Genomic DNA, 27999 nt, shown 5'->3' with positions numbered 1-27999 from the left:
TCCAGAGCAGTGGAGGTGAGTCTAATGCCCTTCACTGTCTTCCCCTTCCACCTTCTCATGCACAACTTTCCCTGTCTGGTTTAGTGGGTAGGGTGCCCCTAGCTTAGATACTGGGAGCTACTTGGATTTCCAGAAACACTGAAGGAGAATTGCCAACAGGCCTGCAACTATGGCCAGCACAATGAAGGAGATGGCACCTGCCCACAGACTGGGCTGGTGCCCCTTGAGGTGTTCCAGAGGCTCCGTGGGTATCATGTTGGTGAGGTTCAGCATGAAGCCCAGTGTCCAGCCAATGTCTGCGTTTCCTGCCTGAGGAGACAGAGCAGAGGAGATCATCAAAATGTGCCTCTCCCAGGTAGTAAAGGACTCTCCTTGCTTTGGTGTAAGGGACTGGTGGTTGCCTCTCCCAGGAGCTGCCCCAGCTGTGATTTCGTACACAGACCTGGCAGGGGCAAGCCTTGGCAGCACCATTTACACTGAGAGCTTTGCTTTGCCCCTTTCTCAAGGGCTAAAGGGCAGCTGGATGGATGATTGCTCTAGTCCAGATGTACCTCTGTCTTCCTTCCTCTACAATCCTTTGAATTTGGACATGTTCAGTTTTACATAGGTCATGGGACCACCATCGCCTCTCTGATGCTTGTGTGAGTTCTAGCCAAAATCAGAGATCAAAGCGGCCAAATCCTACTCTGCATCCCTCTGCCCCCCTTAAAATTAGCTTACATCCACACCAGAGTACCTAAGAGCTGGGGGCAGAGATTTGGGGGCAGGCAGAAGTGACTGAAGCTGTGCTGGGTGCCTGGGTGACAGGCATAAGGCAGTTTTTGAGACATGTTGCTGGGTCAGGGGACTCCAGGGCTGCTGCTGTTAAATGTGTCCTCAGGCCAGGGTAAAGATGTGGCCACAGCCTCCTGTCCATTCCTGATGCCCCACAGGGCTTTTACCTTCTGTGTGAAGTGGATGCTGCTCCATGTATGTTCATCGAACTTGTAGCCATCAACCAGCAGTGTCAAGATATAAGTCGCTGCAGAGCAATATGTCTGTAGGTGTTCATCCTGAGGGAAGGTCTCTACCAGCTGCGGGGTCGTCAGGGGACATGGTGCAATGAGGAATGAAAGAGATGTTCAGAAACCCCTGGCCCAGGGAACAGCAGGGCATGTGCTTTCTGGGCAGAGCTTTGGGACAGGGCAGACGCAGGGCTCCTTGCTGCCCTGTACAGGGCTCTCACCTCTTGCCAGGTCTTGTTGCAGAAGGCCTGAACCGTGGTGTTGACATGGGTTAAAGACTGTTGGCTGGTCAGGTTCAGGAAGTGGAAGGCATAGTAGAACCCAGCAAATGCCTGAGGAAGAAGGGATGATGGTGAAAATTACATCTCCCTCCTCACCCAAAGGAAGGCTTCTTCTCACAGCCTCTCTGTGCTGGGGTCAGCACTGCCATCCCTGTCCCACAGGAGTGGGATGACAGGAGATCAGGAGGGCGGGCTGAGCCTGTGGCAGAACATCTCACTGTGACTTCTTGGGCCAAATCCTAGCGTAAGGCCTGGCCCAGGGGACCTTCTGCCTGAGGACAGACGGATTTCCATGTAATCCCTGGGGATCTGCATCCAGCACCCACTTGATGGTCTACCACAAAGACTAGGAGCTGGTGGATGAGCCCTGGGACTGCTGCTTGCACGTGGAAGCCTGGCCAACTCAGACTGGTTCCCTGAGAACAAGATCTTCCCACTTCTCTCAGACAGGGCTGGGACTTTGCAAAAAACAGAAGCCACTTCTTACGTTAGGGGGAGAGGTTTGCAGATGGGACTGGCTTCGGGGACCCCTCTCTCCTTACCCCCTCCCACAACCAGCAGTAGAGGAGACTCCCACCCTCCATCCTCCCCACACCACCACCGTGGGGCCGGAGGCTCCTTACAAAGAACTGTCCCCGCACAGGCGGCTGATAAACCCCGTTGAACCCGCACGTCCTGTTGGTCCCACAGCTGAAGTTGAAGAGTTTCTGCATGGCAGCACTGCACGCCGCCGGGTCCCCTGTCCCCGTTACCATGAGGACCTGTGCGGGGCTGGGTGTGCTCGGTGTGGGGACACAGGGACTGTTGTAGAGCTCTGCCATGGTGATGTTCTCCTGGTATCCCCTGGGGTAGCAGGGGTGCGATATGTGCTGGGAAGATAGGTTGCCCTGGAGAGAGAGAGAGAGGCATTACCAGTGCTCGGTGGAGGATGCCAGTGATACCCTACCCCACAGCTCAGCCTGCACTTACATCTTCCCAGAAATCAGGATCTAGACCCTCCTAGGGTCTGATTTCTCCCCTCCTAGGATTTGACGAGAAGCAGAATCCATCCTTTGGGTAACTTTAACCTGCCCATGACTTTTCCTGGTCCTGCTGTTGACCCTGCTGTTGAGCTGGGCTGGAGTGGCAGTGCCACTGCCAGCTACTGCCTCCCTGTGAGGCTGAAACCTGCTCCTGAGTGCAGTGTGTGCACTCTGCCTGTGCAGAAAGGTTGTTCTTGGCATCTGGTTTGTCCCCACAGCAACTCGCAGGCCCTAACCCAGGAAGGACTGAAGGTGTGTTCTATCTGCACACTTCTCAAGCATCTCCATCTCTAATGGGATTGGGCTGTGACCTCCACGGGAAGTGAGGGGGGAGGATGCTGGTTAGTGGTGGAGCAGTGCGCAGGAGAGGGTGTTGGGAATCCTCTTTGGGGCAGAAGTCAAGGAGGCAAATGAATTTAATCCCCATTAACAGTGACCATGTCTGCACTGAGTCATGAGGAGACTCAGCTCCCCACCCCAGCTGCTCTCTTATTTAAGAGCACAAAGACTGGAGGCTTGAAAATCCTAGCCAGGAGGTGCCAGATCATGTCTGTGGGTGACTGGACTCCCTGTCCTCTGCTACCTGGATGTTGCATGTATTGTTTAGTGGCCTTTAGAACCTGGTGGCATTTTGAATCACCAGAGGTAAAATGAAGCTGACACCTGGAAACCACCCAGGCAAGGAAATATCTCATGCCCCTATCAGTGGGAACAGGGAAGAACCTAAAGATACAGCTGGGCTAGGGAAATGACAAAAAATGCCCTTACAGGATGATAAAGGGGCAGAAGGGAGCCCTTGCAGGGAACCAACACCACCTTCCACCTAAATCTGAGATTTTTTTTCATTCAGTACATAAAGTCTAAGCCTTTCCCAGGTTCTTGAATTTGTGAAACCTCTGTTCCCTGACACACATCCAAAACTCTTGGAAGATATTTTTCAAGGCAATGGGAAAAGGTTCAGATCCTGTTTACCAGTGGCTGCGATACCTGGTGGAGAGCTGCCATTAGCATCTTCAAGGCCTGTGTCTGCCCATAGCACAGGTAGCTGTGGGTGTAGAGGGAGTAGTTGGTGCCATACAGCCTGAAGAGCACAGATGTGTTTTTGTCCTCAATGGTGACTCCGGGCTGGAAGGTTATTTGTGTTGAGGCACCTCCAAGGTCCAGAGCTCCCAGAACCTCTGTGCCCTGCGGATGTTCCCATTTTTCTGCAAAGGAAAACTAGCCCCATAAAATGGCAGGTGTTAGTGTGAATTGAAGGAAATCATAGTCCCAGTCTCTTCCCTCAAGGTTTTGTGGTTTAAAAACCCCAGAGAGAGGTGCCACACTCTGTGTCCCTGTTTAACCCCTCACTGCCCATGTCCTCCTCAACCCACTTAGATCTCCATGTAGCGTTGAGGTCCAGCCCCTTGGCTACTGCACATCAGCTTGGATCCAGGGACTTTGAGGAGGGAAAGCATAGCTGGGCTGAGCTGGACAGAAGATCCTCCTGCCTCTGAGTTAATCATGTCAGTAGAGTCAAAGGTGCAGTTCACAACAACAGGCTACATTTGTTTGGGTAACTATTGCCCTAAAAACATTTTTCTCTTCTCTGAGAATAAAGAAACCTGGCCATAATTCAGACAGGGATATACAGGCTGCATAACCCCCATGCCCCCTCCTCTGGCCTGCACCTTGATGAGCGTATCCAGCAGGTAGTTGACGGTGATCCAGCCAAAGGAGCCTTCCTCATTTCCTGTGAGGATCTGAGCTCCACGGAAGTCCACAGGGTACTCTCGAATGGCCTTGGTGACTTCAGTGAAGACCTGCTCAGCTTTTGTGCTGTTTTGCTCCCTGCAGAAGGAGATAAACCCCACACATTGAAGGAGGCGACTGCTGGGGAGTTTTCAGGGCAGAGCTAACAGTTAAAAAGCTGCTGTCTTCTGCAAAGTAATGGAACTACTTGGAGAGAGGGTACATGCCCCATCCATCCACTGCTCTACCTGTGGGTTGTCTCTTCTTCAAGCCACCAAATCACTAAACTGATGCATTGGGAGTCCGCCTAAAAATGCTGCCCGCAGGCTCTGCCTGAGCAGATGGAATGGTAAATACAAGGCTGGAACACCTCTCACATGAAGAAAGGCTGAAACAGTTGGGGTCATTCAGCCTGGAGAAGAGAAAGCTCTGGAGAGACTAAAGCGGCCTTTCATTATATGAAGAGGGCTTATCAGAAATTTGGAGGAAGACTTTATACCAGGGACTGCAGTGACAGGACAAGGGGCAATGGTTTTAAACTGAAAGAGGGTAGATACAGATTTGATGTAAGGAAAAGACACTGGAACTGGTTTCCCAGAGAAGTTGTGGATGCCCCCTTGCTGAAAGTGCTCAAGGCCAGGTTGGGCAGGGCTTTGAGTAACCTGGTCTGGTGGGAGGTGTCCCCCCTATGGCACAGGGTTGGTGTTTGTTAAAGGTCCCTTCCAACTGAAACCATTTTGTGATTCTGTGATTCTAAGTCTGGTAAAGGATGTTCCTCCTCCTTCAGGGCACTGTCATACTGCTGCTGGTGTGGGCTGTGGGGTTTTCCCCATGGGCACAGTGAGTCATGTCTGTTGGACACCCCCAGCAGGCTGCAGAAATGGATGCTCTGCTCATTGCCATGGTCTGTCTGGGCAGCAGCCCCCAACCCCCTGCCTCTGCATCCCAGCCTCTTGCACCAGCTAAGATTCAGTAACGTGTGGTGGGGCAGCGCCAGTACCTCAGCAGCCGCATGCCCGCTGTGGCCCCCAGGTAGACAGGGGTGTCCCGCTGCTGCTCTGCAGGGATGATCGTCATGGCCTTGTCCAGGCAGGGCTTCAGGCTGGCTCCAGCCACAGCGGGGTCATCTGCGTAGCTGGAGATGCCAGATCCTGCAAGAGAGCACCCCCTGACGGAGCCAGCCCAGGAGGGATGTGACAGGACAATGGGTGACATATCCACCCAGACAGCCTAGAAGCCCCCAGGTTTTTTCTCTGTGTACCCAGATCAGGCATGCCCTTGCCTAGGGTGTCCCCAGAAGGGCACTGCTCAGAGCTGCTTTGCCTGGAGGTGGCACATGTGCCACGGCCACGGCATCTGCAGAGACAGGTGGTGAGCTCTTGTGATGCTGAGTGCATGCTTAGTCCCAGCGAGGCCAAACAGGAGGAACATAGCCATCTAGTCCCGCAGTCCCACTTGGTTAAGAAACATCGTGGTTCCTTATCTCCCCAGGGGAGGGGGAAGCTCTCATTTGTCCTGCTGGGAGGACGTGGGGAGCTGATACGCACACATGGAGGTGCTCTGTGCGCAGCTCAGTGCAAACAAAATCTTTCTGTTTTTAGAGGCTGATGCCAGAACTGAGCACCCAGCATGGTCCTGTGGTGGGTGGGGATGGTTAATATCACTGTTTACCTTCCCCTGAGTTCTGCATTACAGTATTGTCACTAGCCCAATTGCCCTCTCCCTTACTCTTTGCCCTCCACCAGACCTTTGCTTTGGAGCAGTTAACCAGTAACTGCCACACTGCAGCCACAGAGCCTTGATTTGACATCAGGGCAGGCTCTGCAACCTCTCGCCCCCTTGCCCAGGCACTGTCCCCTAGCCAGTCTCCTAGCTGGGACTGGCCTTTGCCAGTCCCAGCCCAGCTCATTGTACCATCTACCTGGCCCTACCCACAACAGCCACCACTGTCGGGCACCAGGACCCATCAGCTGCAGCGTCCCCAGGCAGAGCAGAGGCTGGGCAGAGGGGCAGACCTGTTCTGGCACACTCACCATTCACGGTGCAGGTTTCCACCTGGCTGACAATGCCTGTGCCATTCTCCTTGTTCGCAGGCCACTGGTAGATGTAGAGAGCCGTGTGCGTGGAGCCAGCATCAAACACCATTCCGTACTGGGGAGGCAGAGGGGACACAAGGTGACAGGGGGTGCAGAGCACCTTCAGCTGGCTGCAGAGCTCTGATTGCTGCAGGAGAGCTGGCAGAGCTCCCTGTGGGCATGGGGAACTCAAGTGGCAAAGCAAAAAGCACCAACAGAGCAGGCAAAAGGTGACATTGCAGTCACCAGCTGTATCGGAGACAAGGCTCCATCACAAGCCCTGGGAGCCAGCAAGGAAGGTATCTTGGTGCTCTGCGAGGAAAGGACTGCATGTGCTGTCAGCAAGAAAACCGTGGCACACCTACATGGCATGCCAGCCTGCATGGCCATTTGTCTCCATCTTGGTGATAAACAGCACAGCCTGCCTGAAGCATGGGGAAAATCTCCTACCAAGGGTTAGCCAACACACAAGTGAGAGCAAGTAGCTGAGCTCCTGCCAAGGACCTTACCTTATTGCTGGGAGGCAGAAAAACATCCTTCACATTTACGGCACTCAGTATGAGGGCAATGATACTGAAGACACAGGTGGCTGCTATGAGACCTGCAATGACCTTGGCTTTGTACTCCATTCCTCCTCCAACCTGCAAGAACAGCCCCAACCCCCAAATTAGCACATTTGCATTTGCATGGCCAGTTTTGAAATGCAGATGGAGATGGGACCTGTCAAGATAGAGCTTCTCCCATGTACTGAACAAGGGCTGGAAGCCATTCTCAGAATCACAGAGTCACAGCACAGCTGAGGCTGGAGGCACCTCTGGGTCCCTCTGATCCAAGTCCCTCTGATCCAGCAGGGCCACCCAGAGCAGGATGCCCAGCACCACGTCTGGGAGGCTCCTGAAGATCTCCAAGAAGGGAACTCCACAACCTCTCTGGGCCTCACCTGTGTCAGTGCCCTGTTACCTGCACAACACAGCAGTGCTGCCTGGTGTTCAGGGGAGGCTGGAACACTCCTGTGCTCCAGGTTGTGCCCATTGCCTCTTGTCCTGGCACTGACCACCACTGATGAGAGCCTACCTCTGTCCTCTGTGGTCTCCCTCCAAGCATTTCTAGGCACTGATGTGATCTAGCCTGAGCCTCCCCTTCTCCAGGCTGAGCAGTCCCAGCTCTCTCAGCCTCTCCTCACAGCAGAGGGGCTCCATCTTCATGGCCCCATTCTGCAGTGTCCAGCTGCTCTTATGGGAGGCCCCTGGCAGTCTCACCAAGACACCCTGTCCTTCTGAGCCCTGCCTCCCTGGGGGATTTTCAGATAGACTTTTTCAAGTTAGGCACTACTCAAACTGGGTGGAAGGTGAGGATCTCCCTTTCCAGCAGCAGCAGTAGGGAAGTGGCTAACACGAGACCCAGGCTGGCAGCAGGACCATGCCCTGTTAGGTTCCCAGTGGGGCTGTCCCCTCTGGGGTGCCGAGCTGCATCCCTCTGGCACCCACGTGCTGCCATCATAGCCTGCATCCTCACACAATCCATCCCACAGATTTGGGACCATCAGGTCACATAAAATAGAACAGTCCAGATGGAAGGGACCTGAAAAGATCATCAGGGCCAAATTTCCCCAAATTTTGTGGGAAAGGGAGCCTAAATGAGATTATCTAGCACCCTGTCAAAGTGCATCTTGAAAACCTCCAGTGATGGGGATTCTGCTCAACAGTCTCAGACTTCCCTAGGATCCCTCTCCATGCAGGGGAACAGCATCTCCATCAACATGTCTTCTGCCTGCTCCAGCTCCTTTTGGCTCTTGGCGATTCTGCAGCAGGAAAGCAGACACACAGGGGTGGTGTCTGGGCTTGCAGGCGATCGATGCCCAAACTTTTCCTGCAGCCCTTGAAGGGTGCCAGAGGCAGAAAGCTCCCTCTGATCTGGGCACACGCAGCCTAGCTGGCCAAGCTGGCATGCTGATGGTCACAAGAAGGCAAGGCCAGCGAGGCACTGTGGAGCCCTTGGGAAATGGATTGGGCTTTATGTCTCCCCTCGCCTGGCCAGAGCTCAGCTCCTGGCAGAATCAGCCCTGAGGCACCAGTAAGAAATTGTAGCAGAGAAGCAAAGCCCAAGGGCCTGGTTCTCCACAGCAGCCTCAGCACACAGCAGGTGACACGTTCACATGCTCACCACCCTGAGGCCACCCCAGGTATGCTTTTCTACACACACAGCTCTCCCGCCTCCTCCTGCATCAGCTTGCTCCGCAGCACCAGCACACGCAGCATGCCGGCAGGGAGCGAGGCTGACCTCCAGCTGTGGCATCGGGCTGCGAGCCAGATCGCAGCCATGCGATAGATTCCCCAAGAGCCCTGGACATAGAGAAGTGCTCTAACCCAAATGGTGCTTTGGGGGGCACCTCAGGGTGTGCACTTGGCTATGCGGTTCTCCCAAGAACACATAAAAAATTCCCTCACCCTTCAGACTGGCCAGATCAGCAGTTTCAATAGGAGAGAAGAAGATCTTTGGCAAAGTCACAGGAGATGCTGATTCCTGTTTCAGTCAGCATCTCCAGTGACAAACAAGGGTGACCAGTGCCCTGTGTGACATCAGATGTATAATGATGGGTGACAGCTGTTCTCTTCTGTTCTGTGTCACGGCACATGGGACACAGAAATCTTTATCATGAAACAGGAAACATTTATCAGACCATATCCAATACCCCAAAGCCCTGCCCTGTATGGTAACAACAGATGGTGATGAATTCCTGTATTGTCACATCTCCAGTCCTATTAATCCTGCTGGAGTCCACACAGGTGTAACTGTGTTATTGGGCTGTACCTTCCCTTCTCCTGGTTATAGAGCAAATAGAAAAGTCCCTATCCCAGCAGTCATCATGGAAAATCCTGTCCCAGCCACTGTGTGATGGTAATAAATTGCACGGTCTTGTGTGCAGGAGCAGGTGCGAAACTACCTCCACCTGTTCTTGGAAGGGACTAAATTCCATTTTTTCTCAGTAGCAGGCAACACCCAAAGGCTGAGCCTGCAAGGCCAGGGGATGAGAGCAAGGCACGGGGAAGGAGCCCTGCAAGTGGAAAACAAGGAGGGAGGGATGTGAGAAGCTGATGGATCTGCCCTGTTTTTCAGTGGCACCTCAGGGCTGGCCAGGTGCCCATATCTGCTGCTGTACCTGGCACGGCGCTCTCAGGGAGCAGGTTTGGGGCACGAGCAGAAGGGACAGAAAAGTGGTGATGCCCCCAGAGCAAAGGAAGAGGCATGCTGCTGCACAGCTCAAGCACCAATGCCCAGATGTTTCAGAATGCAGAAAGTCTGCAGCTGTGCACACTGCTTGGGCTGCTCTTGCACCGGTTTGTGTATGACCAGACACAAAGAGCTGATCTGCCAACAGCTGCAGGACAGCATCTTGCAGTGTCCCTCAAGGGAAGGGAGGGAAGGAGGGAGGGAGGGAGGGAAGAAAGGGAGCCTCAGAATTAGGGAGAATAGTCTTGTAAGCACTGTTGGATCTAAACTGTGTATTGCTCAGGAGAATGGAAATCAAACTTCCCCACCGTCCACATGTGGGATTCGGATGTCAAAAACTTCTTAAAGTTATATGAAAGGGGGTGAACGTGCATGCTGGGAGCATCCCTGCCAGGCAGAATGGTCCCTGCTTCCCATCCCTCCCACCAGTGTGGGGGCTCAGCAGAGCCCTCCACGTCCCCTCTGCACCCTGTACCGTGGGCACCTCGAGCAGCTACCAAGTGCCCTCCCGCTCACCTTCCCAGCCCACAGCACGTGTTTATCTGTTTATCCCCAGCGTCCGGCTCTGCTGCTGGCCAGAGCACCCCAGCAGCTCTCAGCCCCCTGGAGCAAAGCCTCATGGAGGGGTGCCCTGGCCCCCTCCCCTGCCCGCAGCTCACCTGCACTGCTCCCGGCACAGGGCCAGGCTGCCGCTCACCTCGGTGTCAGCGCGTACCTGGAGTGTGGCGCTCAGTGCCTGGGACAAAGGCTGCCCCGGAGTCCCCCGTATGGCCCTCCCCTTGGCCCCAGACCAGCAACCTGCCCAGGAGAGCGCTCGTCCAGGAGAGAGCAGGGCTGAGGCTGGAGAGCCCAGGTGAGGACAGCACCTGGCATTAACCACTTTGCTGCTGGAGGAGAGGCTCTGCCGTGGAGATCTCCGCCTTTGTGGGTGGTTTGGGTCCACGCACGCCTGGCAGTGCTGGCGGGGCTCGGCAGGGCTCAGCTCTCCATGACTCCCACAAGAGCTCCAGCCCTCTCCTCTGCACCTCGAGGAAGCCATCAGGACAAAGACAGCAGCTGAGATCTGGGAGAGGGGCTTCTGCCCCACCGATATGCCTGTCCCACCCCTGCTGCATAAACACGCTGCAGGGTAAGGCATGGGCCAAGCCTGTCACCCTGCACCCCAGCTGCAGAGCTGCCCAGGGCAGAAACGTGAGGGACCCAGCAGGTGGGGACCCATCCTCGTGGCCAGGGACACACAGTGGAACCTGTCCCCACTGCCAGGGACCTGCCACCACAGCCAGGCACCCAGCTGTCTCCACGGCCAGGGACCAGTCCCCGTGCACAGGGTCCTCTCCGTCCCCACAGCTGGGCTCCAGGGCCAGCATCCCATTCTCCCAGTCGGGGCCCCAGTTCCCCCACAGCCGGGCAGCCCCAGCCCCGTGCCGAGGGACCCAGCCCCGCAGCCAGGAGCACGTCCGTCCCCGCGGCCAGTGCCCGTCCCCACGGATCACACGCGGTCCCCTCCGTCCCCGTGCCGAGGGTCCTGCCCGTCCCCCCGGCCCCGGCCCCTCAGCCCCCCCGCAGGCCGCCCGCGGCCCCGCCGCTTTCGCTTTGCCCGCGGGCCCCGCCCGAGGCGCCGCGCGGCTCCCGAGCCCCGGGGTGGGCCGGGGCGGCCTCGCCGAGCCCGTCGGGGGCGCCATGAGGCCGTGCCGGGCCGTGCCGGGGCGCTGGGGCTCGGCAGCGGCGCTGGTCGTGCTGGCGGTGCTGGTGGCGGCCGTCTTCCTCCTGGTGCTGGGCCCGGACGGGGACGCTGCCCTTCCCGCGAGGACTCAAGTAGGTGCCCGGGGCCAGGAGCGGCCGCCAGCCCCTTCCGCGGCTCGGCCCGGCTCCTGCCCCGGCACTGCCGCTTGCGAGGCTGCCCGGGACCGGCCCGGCTTTTCCGGGCTTCGCAGAGGCAGGGCCGGGCAGGCCGGGCCCCGCGCCGTGGTCCCATCTCCGTGGTGAGGAGGGGAAGGCGAAGGGCGGCCTTCCTCAGCACTGCGCCGTCCTCACCCAGGCACTGGCTGTGCCCTGCTGTCGGACCTCTGGACCGCGCGGGGCTTTCCTTCTCTCTCTCCTGCTGCTTTCTGCTGTCGTCTCGTATGGGCTTTTGCAGACGATTAAAAATCACGAATTTTTGTGAGGTCTGACACAGCTGCAGGTCTGACAGCAGCTCTGGCTGAGCTCTGTAGCACATGTTGGGATGCCTCCCTGCTCCGCGCATCCTGCAGCCGTCCTGCCTGTCTTCGCTCTGTGGTGTCTGCCTTGGCTGGCCACGTCTGGGGCTTAGAAGGGAAGCAGGATCGGGGAGGGGAGGCTGAGGGTGCAGCCTGGTGCCGCTGGTGGGTTCACGTAGGAAGCGAGACTTCCCATGACAGTTGGTGCAGCCCCCAAAACGTTGCCACCTCGTGTCCCCTCTGCCTCCCCAGTACGGAATGGTGTTTGATGCTGGCTCCACGCACACGGCTCTCTACATCTACCAGTGGCCTGCGAACAAGGAGAATGGCACAGGCATTGTCAGCCAGGTGGAAACCTGCACCGTGAATGGTGAGTGTGCCAGAACAGGTCTGCCCCTCTGCCCCAGGTTGCTGTCCCTAACTCCTGCAGCATGGTGGGCGACCTGAGTCTTACAGCCTGTCCTGTGCCAGGAGGAGATGGCCCAGAAGAACCAAACTAAACTGTTGTGGGGGAGAGGCTGTGGTTTAGGGAGCCCTAGAATATCAGTGTGAGGTGCCCAGAGGCTGCCCAGAGGTGGGGAAGAAATTGGGCCCCCAGTTAGCACAGCTCGTGGAACCAGTCTTGTCTTGCAGCCAGGTGTTATGCTTCATCTTGTGGCCTTGGGTGTTGGATGTGTAGAGCTGGAGTCTTCTTCAGTGCAACCAATTCTTTAGCTCTTCCCATAACACCTCTTTACAGTTTCTTTCATGACTTAAAGTGTGTCTACATGTTTCCACAAGGCCTCCTAAGAGCTCTTCAGATAAATGTTACTGTATCTCTGCTGAGTTTCTGCTTGTGTTTCCCAGCTGCTCTTTGGGTCAGTACCTATCTTTTAGGTATGCCCAAAACACAGAGTTTTGGGCAGTGACTGAGACTTCTGAGTATTGCCAGGGAGGCTGAGAGCTCCCTAGGCTAGTAGGATGGGTGGACGTGTCCCCTGCTATCTCATCCCTCCTGGGCTGGCTCCGTCAGGGGGTGCTCTCTTGCAGGATCTGGCATCTCCAGCTACGCAGATGACCCCGCTGGGGCTGGAGCCAGCCTGAAGCCCTGCCTGGACAAGGCCATGACGATCATCCCTGCAGAGCAGCAGCGGGACACCCCTGTCTACCTGGGGGCCACAGCAGGCATGCGGCTGCTGAGGTACTGGCGCTGCCTGGGGCTACGCACCTCCACAGCCCTGCCCCAAACCCTCAAAGCCTGCTCTCCAGTGAAAGCAGCAATGGGACAGGGCTAATAGTGATGAGAAGGGCTCAGGGGTTATGTTGCAAGGTTGAAGGGACACTTTGCCTTCCTGGCTGGCATCTCTGGTGGACCCATTTGTGGTGGGGAAACAGTGACCCTGTTGTTACACATTTTCTGCCCATACCGTGCTCTCCCTCCTTCCCTTGGCAGGGAGCAAAACAGCACAAAAGCTGAGCAGGTCTTCGCTGAGGTCACCAAGGCCATTCGAGAGTACCCTGTGGACTTCCGTGGAGCTCAGATCCTCACAGGGAATGACGAGGGCACCTTTGGATGGATCACCGTTAACTACCTGCTGGAGACACTCATCAAGGTGTGGGATGGTGAGAGGGCAGAGGGGAGGGAAGGTCTCACTGTGCTGGGAGATCCTGCTTTGATGGAGTATCCTCAGTATTTCTGGGCACCAGGGTCAGGGTCCCCTGGGGTCGGTCCTTGTTTGAAGGTGAAACGGGGAAATCTGGAGCTGCATCAGCCCCCACAGTGTCTGGAAGAGCCCTAAAGGCTGTGAGGCCAGTGAACTGTGGGTCCCCTCTCCCTGCCATGCTGTAGTTTGGGCTGGGAAGCCAATACTCCTGCGCTCACCCTGCACTGGATCTGTGCACCCTGTAAGTGAGTCTTGGTTTGGGGCAGCATTCCTTCACAGGCAAGTGGATCCACCCACCAGTGGAGGATACCGTTGGAGCTCTGGACCTTGGTGGGGCTTCCACCCAGATCACATTTCTTCCTGGGACCACCATAGATGACAGCAACACAAGAGCTCTCCTCAGACTGTACGGGACCAACTACTCCATTTACACCCACAGCTACCTCTGCTATGGACAAACGCAAGCCCTGAAGAGGCTGATGGCATCTTTACACCAGGTAATTGCCTCCTGCCTTGTGTTCTTCTGCAGCCAAAGCCCTGATCTCACTGAGCTGGGCAGGCAACATGTGCTGGGTGTTATGACCAGGGGGCTCAGTGCCTTTGTGCAAGCAGCAGTCAGGATAGCGGATGCAATGGGGCCACCTTCGCAGGAGCCACCTCAGGCGTGTCCCAACATCAGGGCAGGAATGAAACAGATGGAGTCAGACACCTGGTGCCTGACCACAGGCACTGCCAAGGCAGCTGGTGCCCGGGGTCCTGTCCCAGGGCCATTTTGCCCACCCGCTCTCCTTCCCTGTCCTGATGGTGGGGCTGTGCCAGCCCAGCCTCAGTCACAGCTGCTAGAAGGACTTGAGTCCTGGAGGAGGGAACCCACTAGGTGCCACAAGGCTGGGGAAGACACAGTGGGATTTTTTAGCATATGTCTGGTAGGGAATAACTTGGGTTTATGAGAAGGAGTCTGAATAGGCTGGTCTTCAGAGGCAGGTGCTGGGAGAGTGGAGGGAGGTGTCATTGCTGCTCAGGGTAACCCTCATGTCTGTAGCATGGCTGAGGGACAAGGTCTCAATGCCAGTTCATGATGCTTGGAACAAGAATGGGCAAAAGGCAACATTCAGAGCATGTTAGCACACAGAAATCAACATGCATTGCATTTCTGATTAAGTGGTTTCTCAGCTTTGGCTCTGCCTCTGAGTCTGGTGACACTACAAAGGAAGAATGGGGACAAAATGGGTGCACACTCAGCACAGGGCACAAAACCCCAAGGCCCTGGGCATGCAGCTGTTGCTGTAGCTGATCCCTGACTGGGACATGGCACACTCTGGCTGTGCCTACAGCACTGTGCCTGCACCTCATAGCATGGTGTTAGATGAGACCTCATGAGCAGTGGGGCCTGCATGATGGCAGGGTGCCTGCGTCTGGGTGTGGAAACAGGCACTGTCTGTGGCCTGCTTCTCTCCATCCTCATCCTCAGTGCCAGAGTGATGCTAATGCCTCTCTCTCTCTCCAGGGCAACCTATCTTCCCAGCACATATCGCACCCCTGCTACCCCAGGGGATACCAGGAGAACATCACCATGGCAGAGCTCTACAACAGTCCCTGTGTCCCCACACCGAGCACACCCAGCCCCGCACAGGTCCTCATGGTAACGGGGACAGGGGACCCAGCGGCGTGCAGTGCTGCCATGCAGAAACTCTTCAACTTCAGCTGTGGGACCAACAGGACGTGCGGGTTCAACGGGGTTTATCAGCCGCCTGTGCGGGGACAGTTCTTTGTAAGGAGCCTCCGGCCCCACGGTGGTGGTGTGGGTGTGGGACTTTGGGGCACCAGAGGCTGGCCAAGGCTCTGGGAAGCCTGTTGTGGGAGGAAAGTGAATAGTGCCAGTGACAATGGATGCCTTGAAAGCTGGGGTGTTCCTGATGCATGGAGACATGCAGGGTGCTCACTGGTGTGCCAAACAGACTACCATATTCTGTATTTCCAGAGTCTTCAGGGCTCTCTTCAAGCTGGTCAGCAGGCAGCACCCTATGTGGTCTGCCCCACGGACACCGACAGAGCACCCAGAGTGAGAGTGGAGGGTGGCAGGAAAACCTGGGCCCTTCACTAACCTGCTCCTTTTGGTCATAAACACCCACAGGCGTTTTCAGGGTTTTATTACAGCCTTCACTTTCTGAACCTGACTGGAGAGCAGTCCCTGAGCTCAGGCAATGACACTCTCTGGAAATTCTGCACCAGCAATTGGAAGAAGGTAAGGTCCTGCCTAGCTGCTGCTGGCCCCTGCCTGTATTTCACCCAGCCTGGACACTGGGCAGCTTGAGGGCCTGCCACAGCCTGTCTGTCCCCTGCTGCACAAAAGGGCAGTTGGAGGGAGCTGGAAAGAGCACAGAGATCTCTGGGCAGGGAGAGACGTGGGAGTGCAGCCTGCAGCCTCACAGCTGCTGCTCCTGATTGCACTGCAGGGCCCTTCCCCACTGGCTGCCTCCCTTTGCTCTTCCACATCTACAGCTGCAGAAGGAGTTCCCCACTGCAAACAGGACCCACCTTCGTGACTCCTGCGCCGCCAGCTCCTACACCCTCACCCTCCTGCTGCAAGGCTACAAATTCAACCAGAAGACGTGGCACAACATCCACTTCTGCCAGCAGGTGGGAAAGGGCCTGGCTGCCACCTTACCTCGCAGCTGCTTCACTAAGCTTGCACGCTTGTGCCCACCCTGCTCTGCCACACTTGGATGCGGGAACTGGGGATGATTGGTTGGCATAGTCCACCACCCACATCCAGGCTTGCCTGATACTTTGCAGCCCTTCACATCCCTCTTCCTTCTCTGTCTGCACAGGTCTCAAATGTAGATGTGGGCTGGACTCTGGGCTATATGCTCAATCTCACCAACATGATTCCCCCGGAGATCCCCCAGAATGTCATAGGGCTCCCAAGAAGCAACTGGATAGTAGCCACAGTCTTGCTGGCCATCATGCTGGTTCTCACCTTCTGCCTGCTTGTGGCTATGTGCTACCAGAAGAACTACTCCGGTTATGAGAGCCTCTAGCAGTGCTGGCTGCAGAGGCTGTTGCAGCCACCTGGTCCTGCTGCCAAGCTTGTGCAAGGAGCTGCCAGTGGGGGAATGGGCCCCATGTCCCAGGGCTGCGAACTTGTGGGGCACCTGTGTCATGGCCTGGTGAACTGGAAGCAGAACAGGTCTTAAAAAAAAACAACACCCTGTAACTGTGTGCTGTGTGGTTTCTCTTTCCCCTTGCTGCTGGTTGAAGAAACCTCTAGGAGAAAGGGCATGGCTGTGTGGGGCAGGGCTCAGCACTGGGGGCTTGGCAACTGTAGTGATGAGGGGCAGCTATGACCAGAGCGGCCAGGAAGAGAGAAGGGGTGTCTGGCAGCAACAGGATCATCGCAGGGCTGGTTGCCACCTACAGCAGATACCCCAGGTGGGACAGAGGTGCCACCTAGAGGGATGTTGGGGCCATGGGGGAAAGTTGGCCTGGGCTCTGCCCAGGTCTGGGAAGCTGTGTGAGGTGGGGAGTAATAGAATCACAGCACGGCTGAGGCTGGAGGCACCTCTGGGTCCCTCTGATCCAACCCCTGCTCCAGCAGACCTCCTCCTTTCCCAGCACCATGTCCATGCAGTTTTGGAGACTCCACAACCTCTCTGGGCAGCCTGTGACAGTGTCCCACCATCCGCACGGCACAGAAGGGCTGCCTGGTGCTCAGAGGGAGCCTCTTGTGCTCCAGTTTGTGCTCCTTGCCTCTTGTCCTGGCACTGAGCACCACTGGCGAGAGCCTGCCTCTGTACTTTGCAGCCTCCCTCCAAGCATTTCTAGGCACTGATGAGATCCCCCCTGAGCCTCCCCTTCCCCAGGCTGAGCAGTCCCAGCTCTCTCGGCCTCTCCTCACAGCAGAGGGGTTCCAGGTCTTTGCTTATTTCCATAGCTCTTTGGGGGACTTGCTCCAGGTTTCTTGTTCTGGGGACTCCTGAGTGGGACCCAGCCCTCAGGGGGTGGACTCAGCAGTGCTGAAAGAGGGGAAGGATCACCTCCCCCCACCTGTGGGTATTATTTTCCCTAATGCAGCCCAGGGCACCATTCCCTGCCTTCTTTGTCCTGAGGGAGGGCCGGTTGCTGCCTCAGGGTCAGCTTGGTGCCCAGCAGGGCCCTTCTGGCCAGGCTGCTTCCAGCTGGGTGCCCCCAGCACGTCCTGGGGCCGTGTTTTTTCCTCCCCGGGGGGAAGGACTCTGCACCTCTCTCCCTGGGGAACCTCAGGTGGATCCCACCAGCCCATTTCTCCAGCCTGTTGAGGTCCCGCTGGTTGGCAGCAGGGCCCTCTGGTGCATCAGCAATGCCACCCCATTTTGTGCCGGCTGTACACCCGCTGAAGGTATGCTCTGCCCCTTCATCCAGATCATTAACGAAGTTGTTAAACACGTTTGGATCCAGAGCTGACCCCTGGGGCACACTGCTAATGACCCTCCAGGGGTGTGGTTGTTCAATCCACCTCAGTCTGCCCATCCAGCCCATACTTCAACAGCTTCTATGAGGATCTTATGGGGGACAGTGCCAAAGGCCTTACTGAAGTCTGGATTGACAATAGATGGGAGCAACCCCCCCTGTTTTCCCACACAAGGTCCATCTTTTGTCATTTGTGCCCTGTGTCTGTGCCAGGCAGCTATCTCGCCCTTTCCAGCACCCAGGCGATTTGGGAACCCCAGCTCTTGGAAGATGTCCTTGTCCTGGTGCCCCCCCAAGGTCTGGTGGGTACTGCGTGGGGCGAGCACCCTGCTCCCTGCAGCACTGGGCGGTGCTGTGGGGATGGATTTTGCTTCCTGTGGCTGGGGCAATCATTCTGTCCCCTTTCCCCTGAGTTCCTGTAGTCATCATAACCAGCCCTTACCTGGGACATGGAAGCAATAAAATCTTATCGGCTCAGGAGCAATACAACAAGCATTTCCGTCTTTGCTGCCTTTTGCAATGTTTATTTCTGGATAACAGGAGTGGTTGGGTGCTTGCCTCTCTGCAGAAACAGCAAATGTCAGCTCTGTGCTGCTGGGAAGCAAATGTGCTGCCGGCAAATAACACAATGAATCATGCACAGGGCAGATAAGGAGTGAGCAGGACCAAAGGCAAAGGCAAGGACACAGCTGTGGGCAGGACCCAGTTCAGTGCCCTGTGCAGGTCAAGGCAGAATTTGCAGCCTGCTGGAGTCACAGCCTGACACCCAGAGTGCACAGGACTTGTGCTGGTGGGACAGCCTGGTGTCTGGGAAGGTGCTTGGGAACGGTGATCCCTTTATCCCATTATGGAAGGGAAGAGAGGGATGAGGAGGGGAGAGGAAAGGAGATGGATCCCGTGGAGAGGCATGGACCACCCTTTTGTCTCTGGATTGCTCAATTTGCCTTTCATCTCCAAGGCCATCAGCTGAGCCCAGACAATGGGTATTTAGGAGAGCCAGGTGGGACACCACAGAGCCTTGCATGCCCCCGGGCTGGCAGACCTGGCAGGGACCGTCCTGGCTATTGGTGACCATGGTCAGACCCAGCACTGGAGGAAGCACCCGGCCACATGCCTGTGGCCTCAGGATGGCGGTCTGGCACCCAGGTCCTCCATGGCCCGGCTTGCTCTGCCCGGCCCCACGCTCCGGCTGGTGGGTGCAGGTCGGACCTGTAACAGGCGTGGTGGTGCGAGGAGGCAGATTGGCATGGCTGCGGCGTGTAGGCTGATCTGAAAACCTCCTGCAGTGCCTCTCCTCATGTTTGGGGCTAGTCCCATGGGGCAGCCACTGGTTCTTCTGTGCCCTGGAGGTTACTGTTCCTACACGCGCAAGAGCAGGAGCAGGGCAACGAGCCCCAAGGCCAGTGTGAGGGTGATAAAGGCGATGGCTGCAGCCCACAGGGAGGGAGCCTGCCCCTTTAGCAGCCCCGGAGCCTCTGCCGGGATCATGTTGGTGAGGTTCAGCATGTAGCCCAGCGTCCAGCCCACATCGGCGCTCCCTGCCTGCACGAGGAGAGGGGACGCTGAGTTAGCATTGTGCTGCCCCTGTCCCCACCCACTGGCCAGGTTCGCCATTCACCTTCATCTGGAAGACGATGTTGTTCCAGCTGCTCTCGTTGAACTTGTAGGCATCAAGGAGGAGTGTGAGGATGTAGTTGGCGTTGGCGCAGTATTTGGGCAGCCTCTCAGGGTTCTCTTCAGGGTAGCTAGAAGAAAGCTGGGAGGGGATGTTTAGAGAGTAAGGGAAGTTATTTGCAAGTCATTTCCATTCAGGGACAATGCCCTAATCAAGGGGCAATGGCTCCACAACCACCAGCATGCAGAGAGACTTCGGGGCTATACAGGTGTTTTGGTTTTGTCCACAGAGGGCAACTCCTTTGAGGAGGTTTTAATCCTCACATGAAAGTACAGAGACATACTGAATGGAGTTTCTCTCAGTCCAAATTCTCCCATTTCAGCCTCCTTGTGCAAGGGGCTCCTGCTCTCTGCCCTGTGGTGGTCCCACCGCACCTTTTGACCTTACTCATCCCCATTTGACGCCTCCCCAGCAGCTGAATCCTCTCACCCTCCTCCAAGTCTCCATCCCAACCTCCATCCCAGCTCCCGTGATGATGGGGACATGATGCTGCTTTGACCTGCCCCTTTCCCCGTGTTATATGGGCAAAAAGGGCCCCTGAAGGTAGCTTCAGGATGGTCCTGGCTCCCACCCAGAGCCCAGGGATGGCTCCACTGTGTAGGGCACAGCTCAGCAATCAGGAAGCCTCTCCCTGGGGCACTCCCCCCACCCATTTTCTTGTGCAGCTGTCCCAGAGCAGCTCCGATCATGAGGAACATACGTCCTCCCAGCTCCTTGTGCAGAAACGCTTGATGGTCTCCCTGACGGTAGCCAGCGACTGCCCCTCGGTCAGGTTGAGAAACTTGAAGTTATAGTAAAAAGCAGAAAAGGCCTGAAAGGCAAGAGGTACAATTGCTGATGTGTTACCATGAGAGAACCCCCCAGGGGGAGCTGCCCTGTCTCCCTCAGAGCACAACTGCCTGTAGGGGTGGCTTCACCAGGTCTGTCCCACCCTTGCACAGCCCTAAGCATCGCTGTCCCTGTCCCAGCAGAGATGATGGCTGGGGCTCTGTGTGCCTGCTCTTTTTTTTTTTTTTTTACTGAAAACTTATTTTTGACTAAGCTCCCGTCTTATTAAAATGGTCCCATGTGGAGCTCTGGCTGGAAAACCCACCAGCAGCAAGCCCTGGTGTGCCCTGAGGCACCAGCAATGTGGGTGCTTCTTGCTGTGGTTGCTGTGGGAAGGTGACAGTGGCACGAGGCACAGCCTGATACTGTAGTGCCCGGGGAACACGTGCAGCTGGGCAGGTGGGGGGACAGGGTTTGCCTTACAAAGAACTGCCCGCTGATGGGGGGCTGGTAGACGCCATCAAAGGTGCAGTCCTGGCTCTGGCCACACGCGGAGAAGTTGAAGAGCTTCCTTATGGCAACCAGGCACCCGCTGGCATTGCCCCTGCCCTCCAGGGTCACATTTCTGTCACTGGGGGACAGGCGTGGGTCACTCGCATTGGTGCAGGGGCTGGTGTGGAAGGAAGACAGCGAGATGATTTCACTGTAGTCTTTGGGGTAGCAAGGATGTTCGACTCTTGTGCTGGAGGATGACTCCTGGGAACAGCAAAATTCTGTGATTTGAAGGCTTCAGCCTCCTCCAAACCTCTTGGTGGGCATGCCGGGTGGCTTCCCTCCAGGACCATGGTGCAGGCATATCCCACCTCCACAGCAGGGAATGACCCTCACGCTGTTTAATCCTGGTCTTGTCTGCCTGCAGTCCCAGCCTGAGCTTAGCACTAGTTCTTCCCCCTGCTTTATGAAGCTCCAATCTGCATGATACCCTCCTCCCATGGACGCAGACAGATGTCACAGACCCAGCGAGCTGCCCTATGGTCTGGGACACACAGACCCTCTCTACCCCAGCTCTTACTCCAGCTCCAGTCCCATCAAGGGACACCACATAGGACCTTCCTGGCTATGCAGCATGAACAAACCTCAGGCAAGGTGCAACTCCATGAAGACCCTCTCCCCCTCTGACCTTCCAAAAGTGTCCTGAGCAATGTCTCTGGTTGTCTTTTCTCAGGCCCACACATTCACAGAGTAGTTGGGGCTAGGGGGCAGCTATCGGACTCTGTGCCAGCCCCCTCCTTAAAGCATCACCAACCAGATCAGGTTGGTCACAGCCTTGCCCCAACAAGTTTTGAATGTCTCCAAGGGTGGTGACTCCACAGCATTTCTGGGTCCTATTCCAATATTTGGCTACCCTTTTGGGTGAAAAAGTTCTGCATCTGGTCAGAAGCTCCCACGTTCCAGCTTGCGGCAATATCACTTTGCACCTCTGAGAAGAGTCTGATCCTGCCTTTGCTGCACCCTCCTGCAAGGAGGATGCATACAGGCAGATGATTTTTCCTGAGCCTCCCCTTCTGGTGCTTCACATGCTCCTCCCCACGCCTGCCTACCCATTTCTGTACCTGCTCTCAGTCCCTGCTGATGCCTCTCTGAAAAAGCATCATCTTTTCTTTTTTTATATGTTAACAAGCCTATGCTTGGTATCCCAAGAGTAGTTTGATTACCCCCCTGTTCCCCTCTCACCAGAATTAACTCCTTTGCCAGGCGCTTCACCATCTCGTTCTGCCCGTAGCAGAGGTAGCTGTGTGTGTAGATGTTGTAGTTATACCCGTACAGCATAAACCTGGAGGTTTCATTCCAGTTTATAACTGAACCTTTGGGGATAAAGCTGATCTGAGTTGATGCTCCTCCAAGATCCAGTGCCCCCAAAATGTTGGCTGCCTCTGGACGGACCCATGTGTGTGCTTTGGGGGAGTACTGCCAAGACAAACAGGAAAGGAAGAGGAGTGGGATATGGCTGTAATTACTTGCCCTGAGCAAAATTGTCATCCATTTAAGTCAGTGGGGTTTTGTTACTAAATGTGATGGGAGTGGTGTCTTAGCTGTCTCTTTCTGTGCATGAAGTCCCACTGCCTTCCCAGCTCAACCAGCCTGGACATTTCTCAGAGCCAGGAGAAAACAGAGGTTGAACTGTCTGATGGTCAAGACATGGACTCAGTGGGCTCAAGGTCGCTTGTGCCCCACAGGGGGCTGCAGGGGACCTGACTTGGAGGGGGTGGACCTCTGCTCTTCTGGAGAGATGGTTGTGGGCTATCAGAGCCAGGGGAAGGACAGAAAGGCTCCGTTAGCCGGCACTGTGTGCAGTTGTGGCAGTGCGGGGAGCGAGGACGGCAGGAAGCAAGTTTGGCTCCAGCCTCCTTCAGAGTGACATGTGGAACCCAAGCACAGACCTCCCAGTGCCACCTTCCTGGGGCATCGAGGGAAAATCTCATCAGGAGCAAATGGTCTCTGTTGGGCTGTATGACCCCTAAGAGACCCCATGTCTACATGGTGCCCACAGTTTTTACCAGGAACACCCCCATTCCTGATTTCTTGCCTCTTTCACTGGGGGCAAGTCAGAGGATAACTGGCTGCTGCCTCCAGACCACTGCTGAAAGCCATTAACTCAGACCCTTCCTTCTGTGCTATCAAAAGAGTGGGTGTTTTGCCTGTCTCCCACCTTGGTGAAGGACTCCAGCAGGTAATTGATGGTGATCCAGCCATAAGCTCCCTCCTCTTCTCCTGTAATGATCCGAGCCCCACGGAAAGCCACAGGGTACTCTTGCATGGTTTTAGTGATTTCGGCCAGGATCTGGTCTGCAGCTGAGCTGTTCCGTAGCCTAAGAAGGATTCAAAGGTCAGGACCCATACCCAACTACATCAGTACTGCAGAGGAAACACAAGAAACAGTTTGCCTTTTCACTTGAGCTTTTTGCAACAGGCAGATTGTGTGAAATGCTGTTTCCTGCTACATAACTTGTGGGAGCAGTTCACACAGCTTCTGCTGCCTAAATCCTAGCTGTCCCACCATCTAGGCTCAGAATCACAAATCTCAGAGTCGTATTGACCTCTTCCTTCCAGTGCAGCTTGATCCCAGTCACATAGTGGTTTGCCACCCTTTGCTACTCGAGTATCTTCATGGTGTTGAAGGCCAGAGGGGACCTTCAGAACAAGCTCATCTAATGTGATACATAACATAGGACATCAGAAAATCATGCAATTATAGTACCATAGAAGGGTTTAGGTTGGAAAGGACCTTAAAGGACCATCCAGTTCCAACACCTGCCATGGGCAGGGACCCCTCCCACCAGGCTTCAGCCCCATCCAGCCTGGCCCAAGGCACAGCCAGGGATGGGGCACCCACAGCTCTTCTGGGCAGCCTGGGCCAGAGCCTCATCACCCTCATTGCACAGACTTTCTTCCTTATATCTAATGTAGACCTACCCTTTTTAGTTTAAAGCTATTCCCTCTTGCCCTCCACTCCTTGACAAAGAGTCCCTCCCCAGCTTTTCTGCAGCCCCCTTTAGGCACTGGAAGGCCTCTATAAAGTCACCCTGGAGCCTTCTCTTCTCCAGGCTGAACAACCCCAACTCTCTCAGCCTGTCTCTGTAGGAGAGGTGCTCCAGACCCTTGACCATCTTAATGTCTTCCTCTGGACTCCAGCAGGTCCATGTCCTTCTAGTGCTGGGGGCCCCAGAGCTGAACGCAGGGCTCCAGGTGGGGTCTCACAAGAGCAGAGCAGGGGGGCAATCACCTCCCTTGCCCTGCTGGCCACGCTGCTGTTGTAGCAGCCCAGGACACAGTTGGCTTTCTGGGCTACAAGCTCACACTACTGGCTCATGTTTAGCTTTTCATCCACCTGTACCCCCGCTCCTCCAAAGGGCTGCTCTCAATCCACTCATCACCCAGCCTGTATTTGTGCTTGGGACTGCCCCAACCCAGGTGCACAACCTTGCATTTGGCCTTGTTGAACTGCATGTTGTACACATGGGACCACCTCTTGAGCTTGTCCAGCTCCCTCTGGGTGACATCCTTTCCCTCCAGTGTGTCCACTGCACCACTCAGATCACTGTCACTTGCTACTTGCTGAGGGTCACATATGACCACCCACTGACCCCCTGCCAAAGCCAGAGCTGGCTGCTGAGCTCAGGGGTCTGTCGGGAAGGTGCCAGGCTGGATTCAGACCTCTGAGTGGGGCAGGTGTCCTGGGACTGTGGGTTTGTGCTCGCTCTCTGAAGCGAGTAAGCTTCAGGCTATGACCCAGCTCCTTCCCTGGAATGGGATCAGATTACCAGGGCACAGAAATAATTTTAGAAATGTGCAACCGTAAAAGCAAAAACTGTGAAATGAAGGTTGATGTTTGAAGAGAGCTAATACTGGATGGGGAAAGGTCAGGACCCACAAACCCCTTTGCCTCCTGCCTCTGCCCTGTTTCTCACCAGCACCGATCCATCTAGGCTCATCTGGGCAGATGCAGAACCCTCCTGGGCCGTGGGGTCCCAGGCTGCCAACGGGCATCTCTGAGCAGCCTCTCCAGACCAAACACCCAGGACAGCTCAGCCACCTGTGTGTCCCCACTGGTCTGGCACCTCCCACTCCTCATGGCCTGGCTCAAGGCAGCAGGAGAGCTGAGAGCAGGAGACGATGCTGTGCCTCTGCCCCGTCAGCCCCGTACCCCACAGCAGTACCTCAGTAGCCTCATGCCTGCTGTTGCTCCAAGGTAAGCTGGGACATCTCTCTGCTTCTCAGCAGGAACGACCTTCAGGGCTTTATCCAGGCACTCCCTTAGGGAATCACCGGCTTTTGGGGGATTGTTGGCATAGCTTGATATGCCTGGCCCTGGAAGAGAGTCAGGCTGGGACAAGCTGATAGGAAAGAGTTGAAGGAACAGGAGGATATAGGGCAGTGTCATCTGTCACCTCTTGGAACAACAGGTGTTTTGTCAGGGTCCCCTGGTCCTGCAGGACCTGGCTCACCCAGGTCTCCTCTTATGCTCCTCCACCTCTGAGTGCTGGCCCACTGCACCTGTGCTCCCAGCCAAGCCCCGAGTGGGCATTTAACACTTGACAATGTTTTGTTACTGGGTCCCAGGCGGAGGATGAAACTCCAGAGGAGCTCCAAGACACTTCAGTCCCACCAAGTGTTTGGGCACTACCTTGTGCTGAGGGCCCCCCAGCCATGAGTGAAGCCACAGTGGAGTTATGGACCCCCTGCCTGCAGCCAGGTGACACCGTGCCGGCAGTGACAGCCTGCAGAGGGGGTGCCCAGCTTGGGCAAAGAGCAGGAGAGCAGGTCACCCCGCCTGCCCTGTGAGCCCATGCCCAGGGGATACTGACCCTGGACGTCGCAGGACAAGGTCTGGCTGACCACACCGGTGTCATTCTCCTTGTCTGAGTCCCACTCGTAGACAAACAGAGAGGTGTGGGATGAGCCTGCATCGAACACCATCCCGTACTGGAAGGAACAACCAAGATGTCATGCTGGAGGGAGGAGCAGCCTGCCCCTGGCCCTGCCAGGGTGCTCAGCCCTGAGGATGCCCCGAAAGCACCACTGCAAGGCGGTGAATGTACCCCAGACAGAGCGCAGCAGTGGAGGACACATCTGCCAGCGCATGGCATGGCATCTCTCCCTGAGGGGCTTTTAATTGCCTCTGCTGAGCTCTGTTCAACAATGCCAGCTCACACAAGCATTCTCTTGGTGATTTCCTCATGCTTTCTTATTTTCTTTTTCTGTTAAATGCCTTTTGTATCTGCCCTGCCCCACCTCGGGGCCAGCAGCTCCCCATCCCCCTGTTCCCCCCCTGCTGCACCCAGCCCCACAGAGCCACACCTGTCCCTGAACACCCAGCCACATCACCCTCCCCAAAAAGCACTCTGGCTCCACTGGGACCCTGCACCCCTCTTCCAGCAGCCTCAACAAGATGCCAGGCTGCCAGGGGACAAAGGCCACATGGAGGGACCCTGCCCTACCCACCCGCTTCTTCATAACACATCAAGCATGCAGCAGGTTCCAGAGAAGGCTTCCCTCTGCTGCCTGGCAAGGAGTCCGGCCCCAGCCTGCTGTCAGTTGTTTCTCACTGCTCGCAAGCTCTTAACGCCATGCAGGAGCCAAGGCTGTGCTTGCTGCCCCGCAGGCAGGGCATGGAGACGCAGCCTCAGATGAAGGGCAGGAGCCAGCCAGAGGCAGCCCAGCATGCAGTGACCTGACTCCCATATGCCCAGGCTGTATTTCTTCTGCCTGCAGCTGAGAATGAAAGTAAAATGCCCACCCAGCTGATACACAACAGGTGCCACCACCCTCTTCACTCCTAACCCCGAAGACTAGCCGTTGTCTCTGCTCACCTCCCCAGGGTGGCTGCTGAGGGACCCTCTTATGGCCTCACCTTGACCGTGGGTGGCAGGGCAACATCTTCAATCTTCACCAGGCTGAGAACAAGGGCGATGATGGAGAGTGTGACCAGGACCCCGAGGAGGGATGTGGTGAAGAGCTTTTTGTTAGCAAACATTGTGGGAAGGCGCCTGCAAGCACAAACACAGAGGAGAAAGGTGGTTGGACACGTCCACCTGGTCAGCAAGAACTGAGGAGAGCACCCACAAAAGTTCTCCTGGGGATGACACTATCTCAAACTCAAAAGTCCTGGTGCGTAGTCAGGTCTTTCCTTGAGAGCAGCAATATTAGGAAAACAACGGTGGAGCTGAGGATAAAGGAGCCTGTCCCCAGAAGCCTGGCACAACCATGGGGGTTCACAATGGTCCTCCAGGTCCCACAGCCCCTCCAGCCCAGCTCACTGATGTGGGAAGGATCAGGTCCAGGAAGAAGAAAAGAAACACTGCACCAAACAGAGAAGGACATGGGAAATTCCAACAGACCCCACTGTAAGATGTTGTAGAAGGGAAAAGTGATTTTATTTTACAATAAATTTCAGCTCACCTGTTAGTTCAGGAGCTGGCTTGTGAGTCCTCACTGTGGCTGTGGGCTCCTCCACTGCTGGCACCAAACCCAGCTTGAGCTCACCTTTTATATCCTTTGGAAGTGGACACAGGCTGAAGGTCTTCTCAACCTCATTTTGCCTCAAACCTTATCAGCCTTAAGCAAAACTCATGTTTGATTTATGCGTGTATTTATGGCTCAGCCTCCTTCTGCATCTTCCTGACAACTTATCCTTGCCCAGGTAGTTCCTCCTCCTCATTTGAATGAAATCACACATAGGAGTCCTGCGGCTGTTGGCTCATGCCTGTCTTTTAACCCGTTTAACCCTTATTCCCCTGCTCCTCTGGTGCTTTTACACACACATTTCTGTTCTCTCCTTGCTCTGACCATTCTTAATCCTTCCATTACAAGTCTCTATAAGGTCTTTAAGAGGTGAGAGTGATGTTTCCAGTATCCAATGCTCTGCAACCACACACAAAGTGGAAGGTGACTTGATTAGAAGTTTTATTAAGATGAGAAGGATTATTACACTGGAAGAGGAGGGGGGCCCTGCCAGGGATCTCAGCAGCATTCGGTGAGCTTTGCCAAAGGAGACACAAGAGCCCAGGAAGGAGGAAGTCTGCTTAGCCTGTCTGGGGCTGTGGTCACCCCTTCCTCGTGTGTGACTCGGCTATCACAAGACTGATTGCAGCAGGACTCAGTTCCCAGCTGCCTTATCTCAGCTGAGTCAAGCAGAGAGTTGCCAGGACGGGGGAGCTGTCGGTGCATGATACAACTTTCCCAGAGCACCCTTCCCTGTGGCTGGAGGGATGGTGGTTTTGGAGGGCCTGCTCTGTGCACTGAAGCCGAAGCAGCACCCTACAAAACGGGAAGCTTGGCCATTCCCTGGCTTCTCTGCTTCTGCAATTCTGACCTTCAGGTCAGTCACTCTTTGGCAGCCTCCTTTGCACTGGTACATGCTG

The 27999-nt window shown here is 55.7% G+C and overlaps 3 protein-coding genes across 3 annotated transcripts; 1 reads left to right on the top strand and 2 right to left on the bottom strand.

Moving 5' to 3' along the window:
- Positions 1-32: 32 nt before the first annotated feature.
- Positions 33-6742, bottom strand: ENTPD8 (ectonucleoside triphosphate diphosphohydrolase 8). Its single transcript, XM_032200359.1, has 9 exons — positions 6623-6742; positions 6072-6189; positions 5039-5189; positions 3978-4137; positions 3295-3525; positions 1909-2172; positions 1226-1336; positions 942-1073; positions 33-309 (listed from the first exon to the last, which is right to left on the bottom strand). The coding sequence occupies exons 1-9, from the start codon at positions 6740-6742 to the stop codon at positions 118-120; spliced, it is 1479 nt and encodes a 492-aa protein (XP_032056250.1). The 3' UTR covers positions 33-117.
- Positions 6743-11024: 4282 nt separating this feature from the next.
- Positions 11025-16391, top strand: LOC116497038 (ectonucleoside triphosphate diphosphohydrolase 8-like). The gene is made up of 9 exons (XM_032200535.1): positions 11025-11159; positions 11795-11912; positions 12572-12722; positions 12975-13134; positions 13452-13682; positions 14693-14956; positions 15320-15430; positions 15688-15825; positions 16017-16391. The coding sequence occupies exons 1-9, from the start codon at positions 11025-11027 to the stop codon at positions 16224-16226; spliced, it is 1518 nt and encodes a 505-aa protein (XP_032056426.1). The 3' UTR covers positions 16227-16391.
- A 2602-nt stretch (positions 16392-18993) lies between these two features.
- On the bottom strand, positions 18994-26612 carry LOC116497037 (ectonucleoside triphosphate diphosphohydrolase 8-like). Its single transcript, XM_032200534.1, has 9 exons — positions 26490-26612; positions 25444-25561; positions 24796-24946; positions 22788-22947; positions 21812-22045; positions 20561-20833; positions 20010-20120; positions 19253-19390; positions 18994-19176 (listed from the first exon to the last, which is right to left on the bottom strand). The coding sequence occupies exons 1-9, from the start codon at positions 26610-26612 to the stop codon at positions 18994-18996; spliced, it is 1491 nt and encodes a 496-aa protein (XP_032056425.1).
- Between the last annotated feature and the right edge of the window lie 1387 nt (positions 26613-27999).

Source organism: Aythya fuligula, chromosome 19, assembly GCF_009819795.1.
Source record: "Aythya fuligula isolate bAytFul2 chromosome 19, bAytFul2.pri, whole genome shotgun sequence".
In the NCBI taxonomy this organism is placed as follows: Eukaryota; Metazoa; Chordata; class Aves; order Anseriformes; family Anatidae; genus Aythya; species Aythya fuligula.
The sequence above is the reverse complement of the archived record's forward strand: the minus strand, read 5'-3'. Positions and strand labels throughout refer to the sequence as shown.

What these genes read in the sequence shown, in the direction of transcription:
- ENTPD8 (XM_032200359.1), bottom strand. Translation starts at nt 6,742, where the DNA reads ATGGAGTACAAAGCCAAGGTCATTGCAGGTCTCATAGCAGCCACCTGT. An exon ending in GGAAACCTGCACCGTGAATG is followed by an intron (nt 5,190 to 6,071) that starts GTGAGTGTGCCA and finishes GCTCTCTTGCAG; the next exon opens with GATCTGGCATCTCCAGCTAC. An exon ending in CTGTGCGGGGACAGTTCTTT is followed by an intron (nt 1,337 to 1,908) that starts GTAAGGAGCCTC and finishes CTTCTTCCTCAG; the next exon opens with GCATTTGCTGGGTTCTACTA.
- LOC116497038 (XM_032200535.1), top strand. Translation starts at nt 11,025, where the DNA reads ATGAGGCCGTGCCGGGCCGTGCCGGGGCGCTGGGGCTCGGCAGCGGCG. An exon ending in CCCTTCCCGCGAGGACTCAA is followed by an intron (nt 11,160 to 11,794) that starts GTAGGTGCCCGG and finishes CTGCCTCCCCAG; the next exon opens with TACGGAATGGTGTTTGATGC. An exon ending in GCAGGCATGCGGCTGCTGAG is followed by an intron (nt 12,723 to 12,974) that starts GTACTGGCGCTG and finishes TTCCCTTGGCAG; the next exon opens with GGAGCAAAACAGCACAAAAG.
- LOC116497037 (XM_032200534.1), bottom strand. Translation starts at nt 26,612, where the DNA reads ATGTTTGCTAACAAAAAGCTCTTCACCACATCCCTCCTCGGGGTCCTG. An exon ending in TGCTGGAGTCCTTCACCAAG is followed by an intron (nt 22,046 to 22,787) that starts GTGGGAGACAGG and finishes TTGTCTTGGCAG; the next exon opens with TACTCCCCCAAAGCACACAC. An exon ending in TGGCAAAGGAGTTAATTCTG is followed by an intron (nt 20,834 to 21,811) that starts GTGAGAGGGGAA and finishes TGCTGTTCCCAG; the next exon opens with GAGTCATCCTCCAGCACAAG.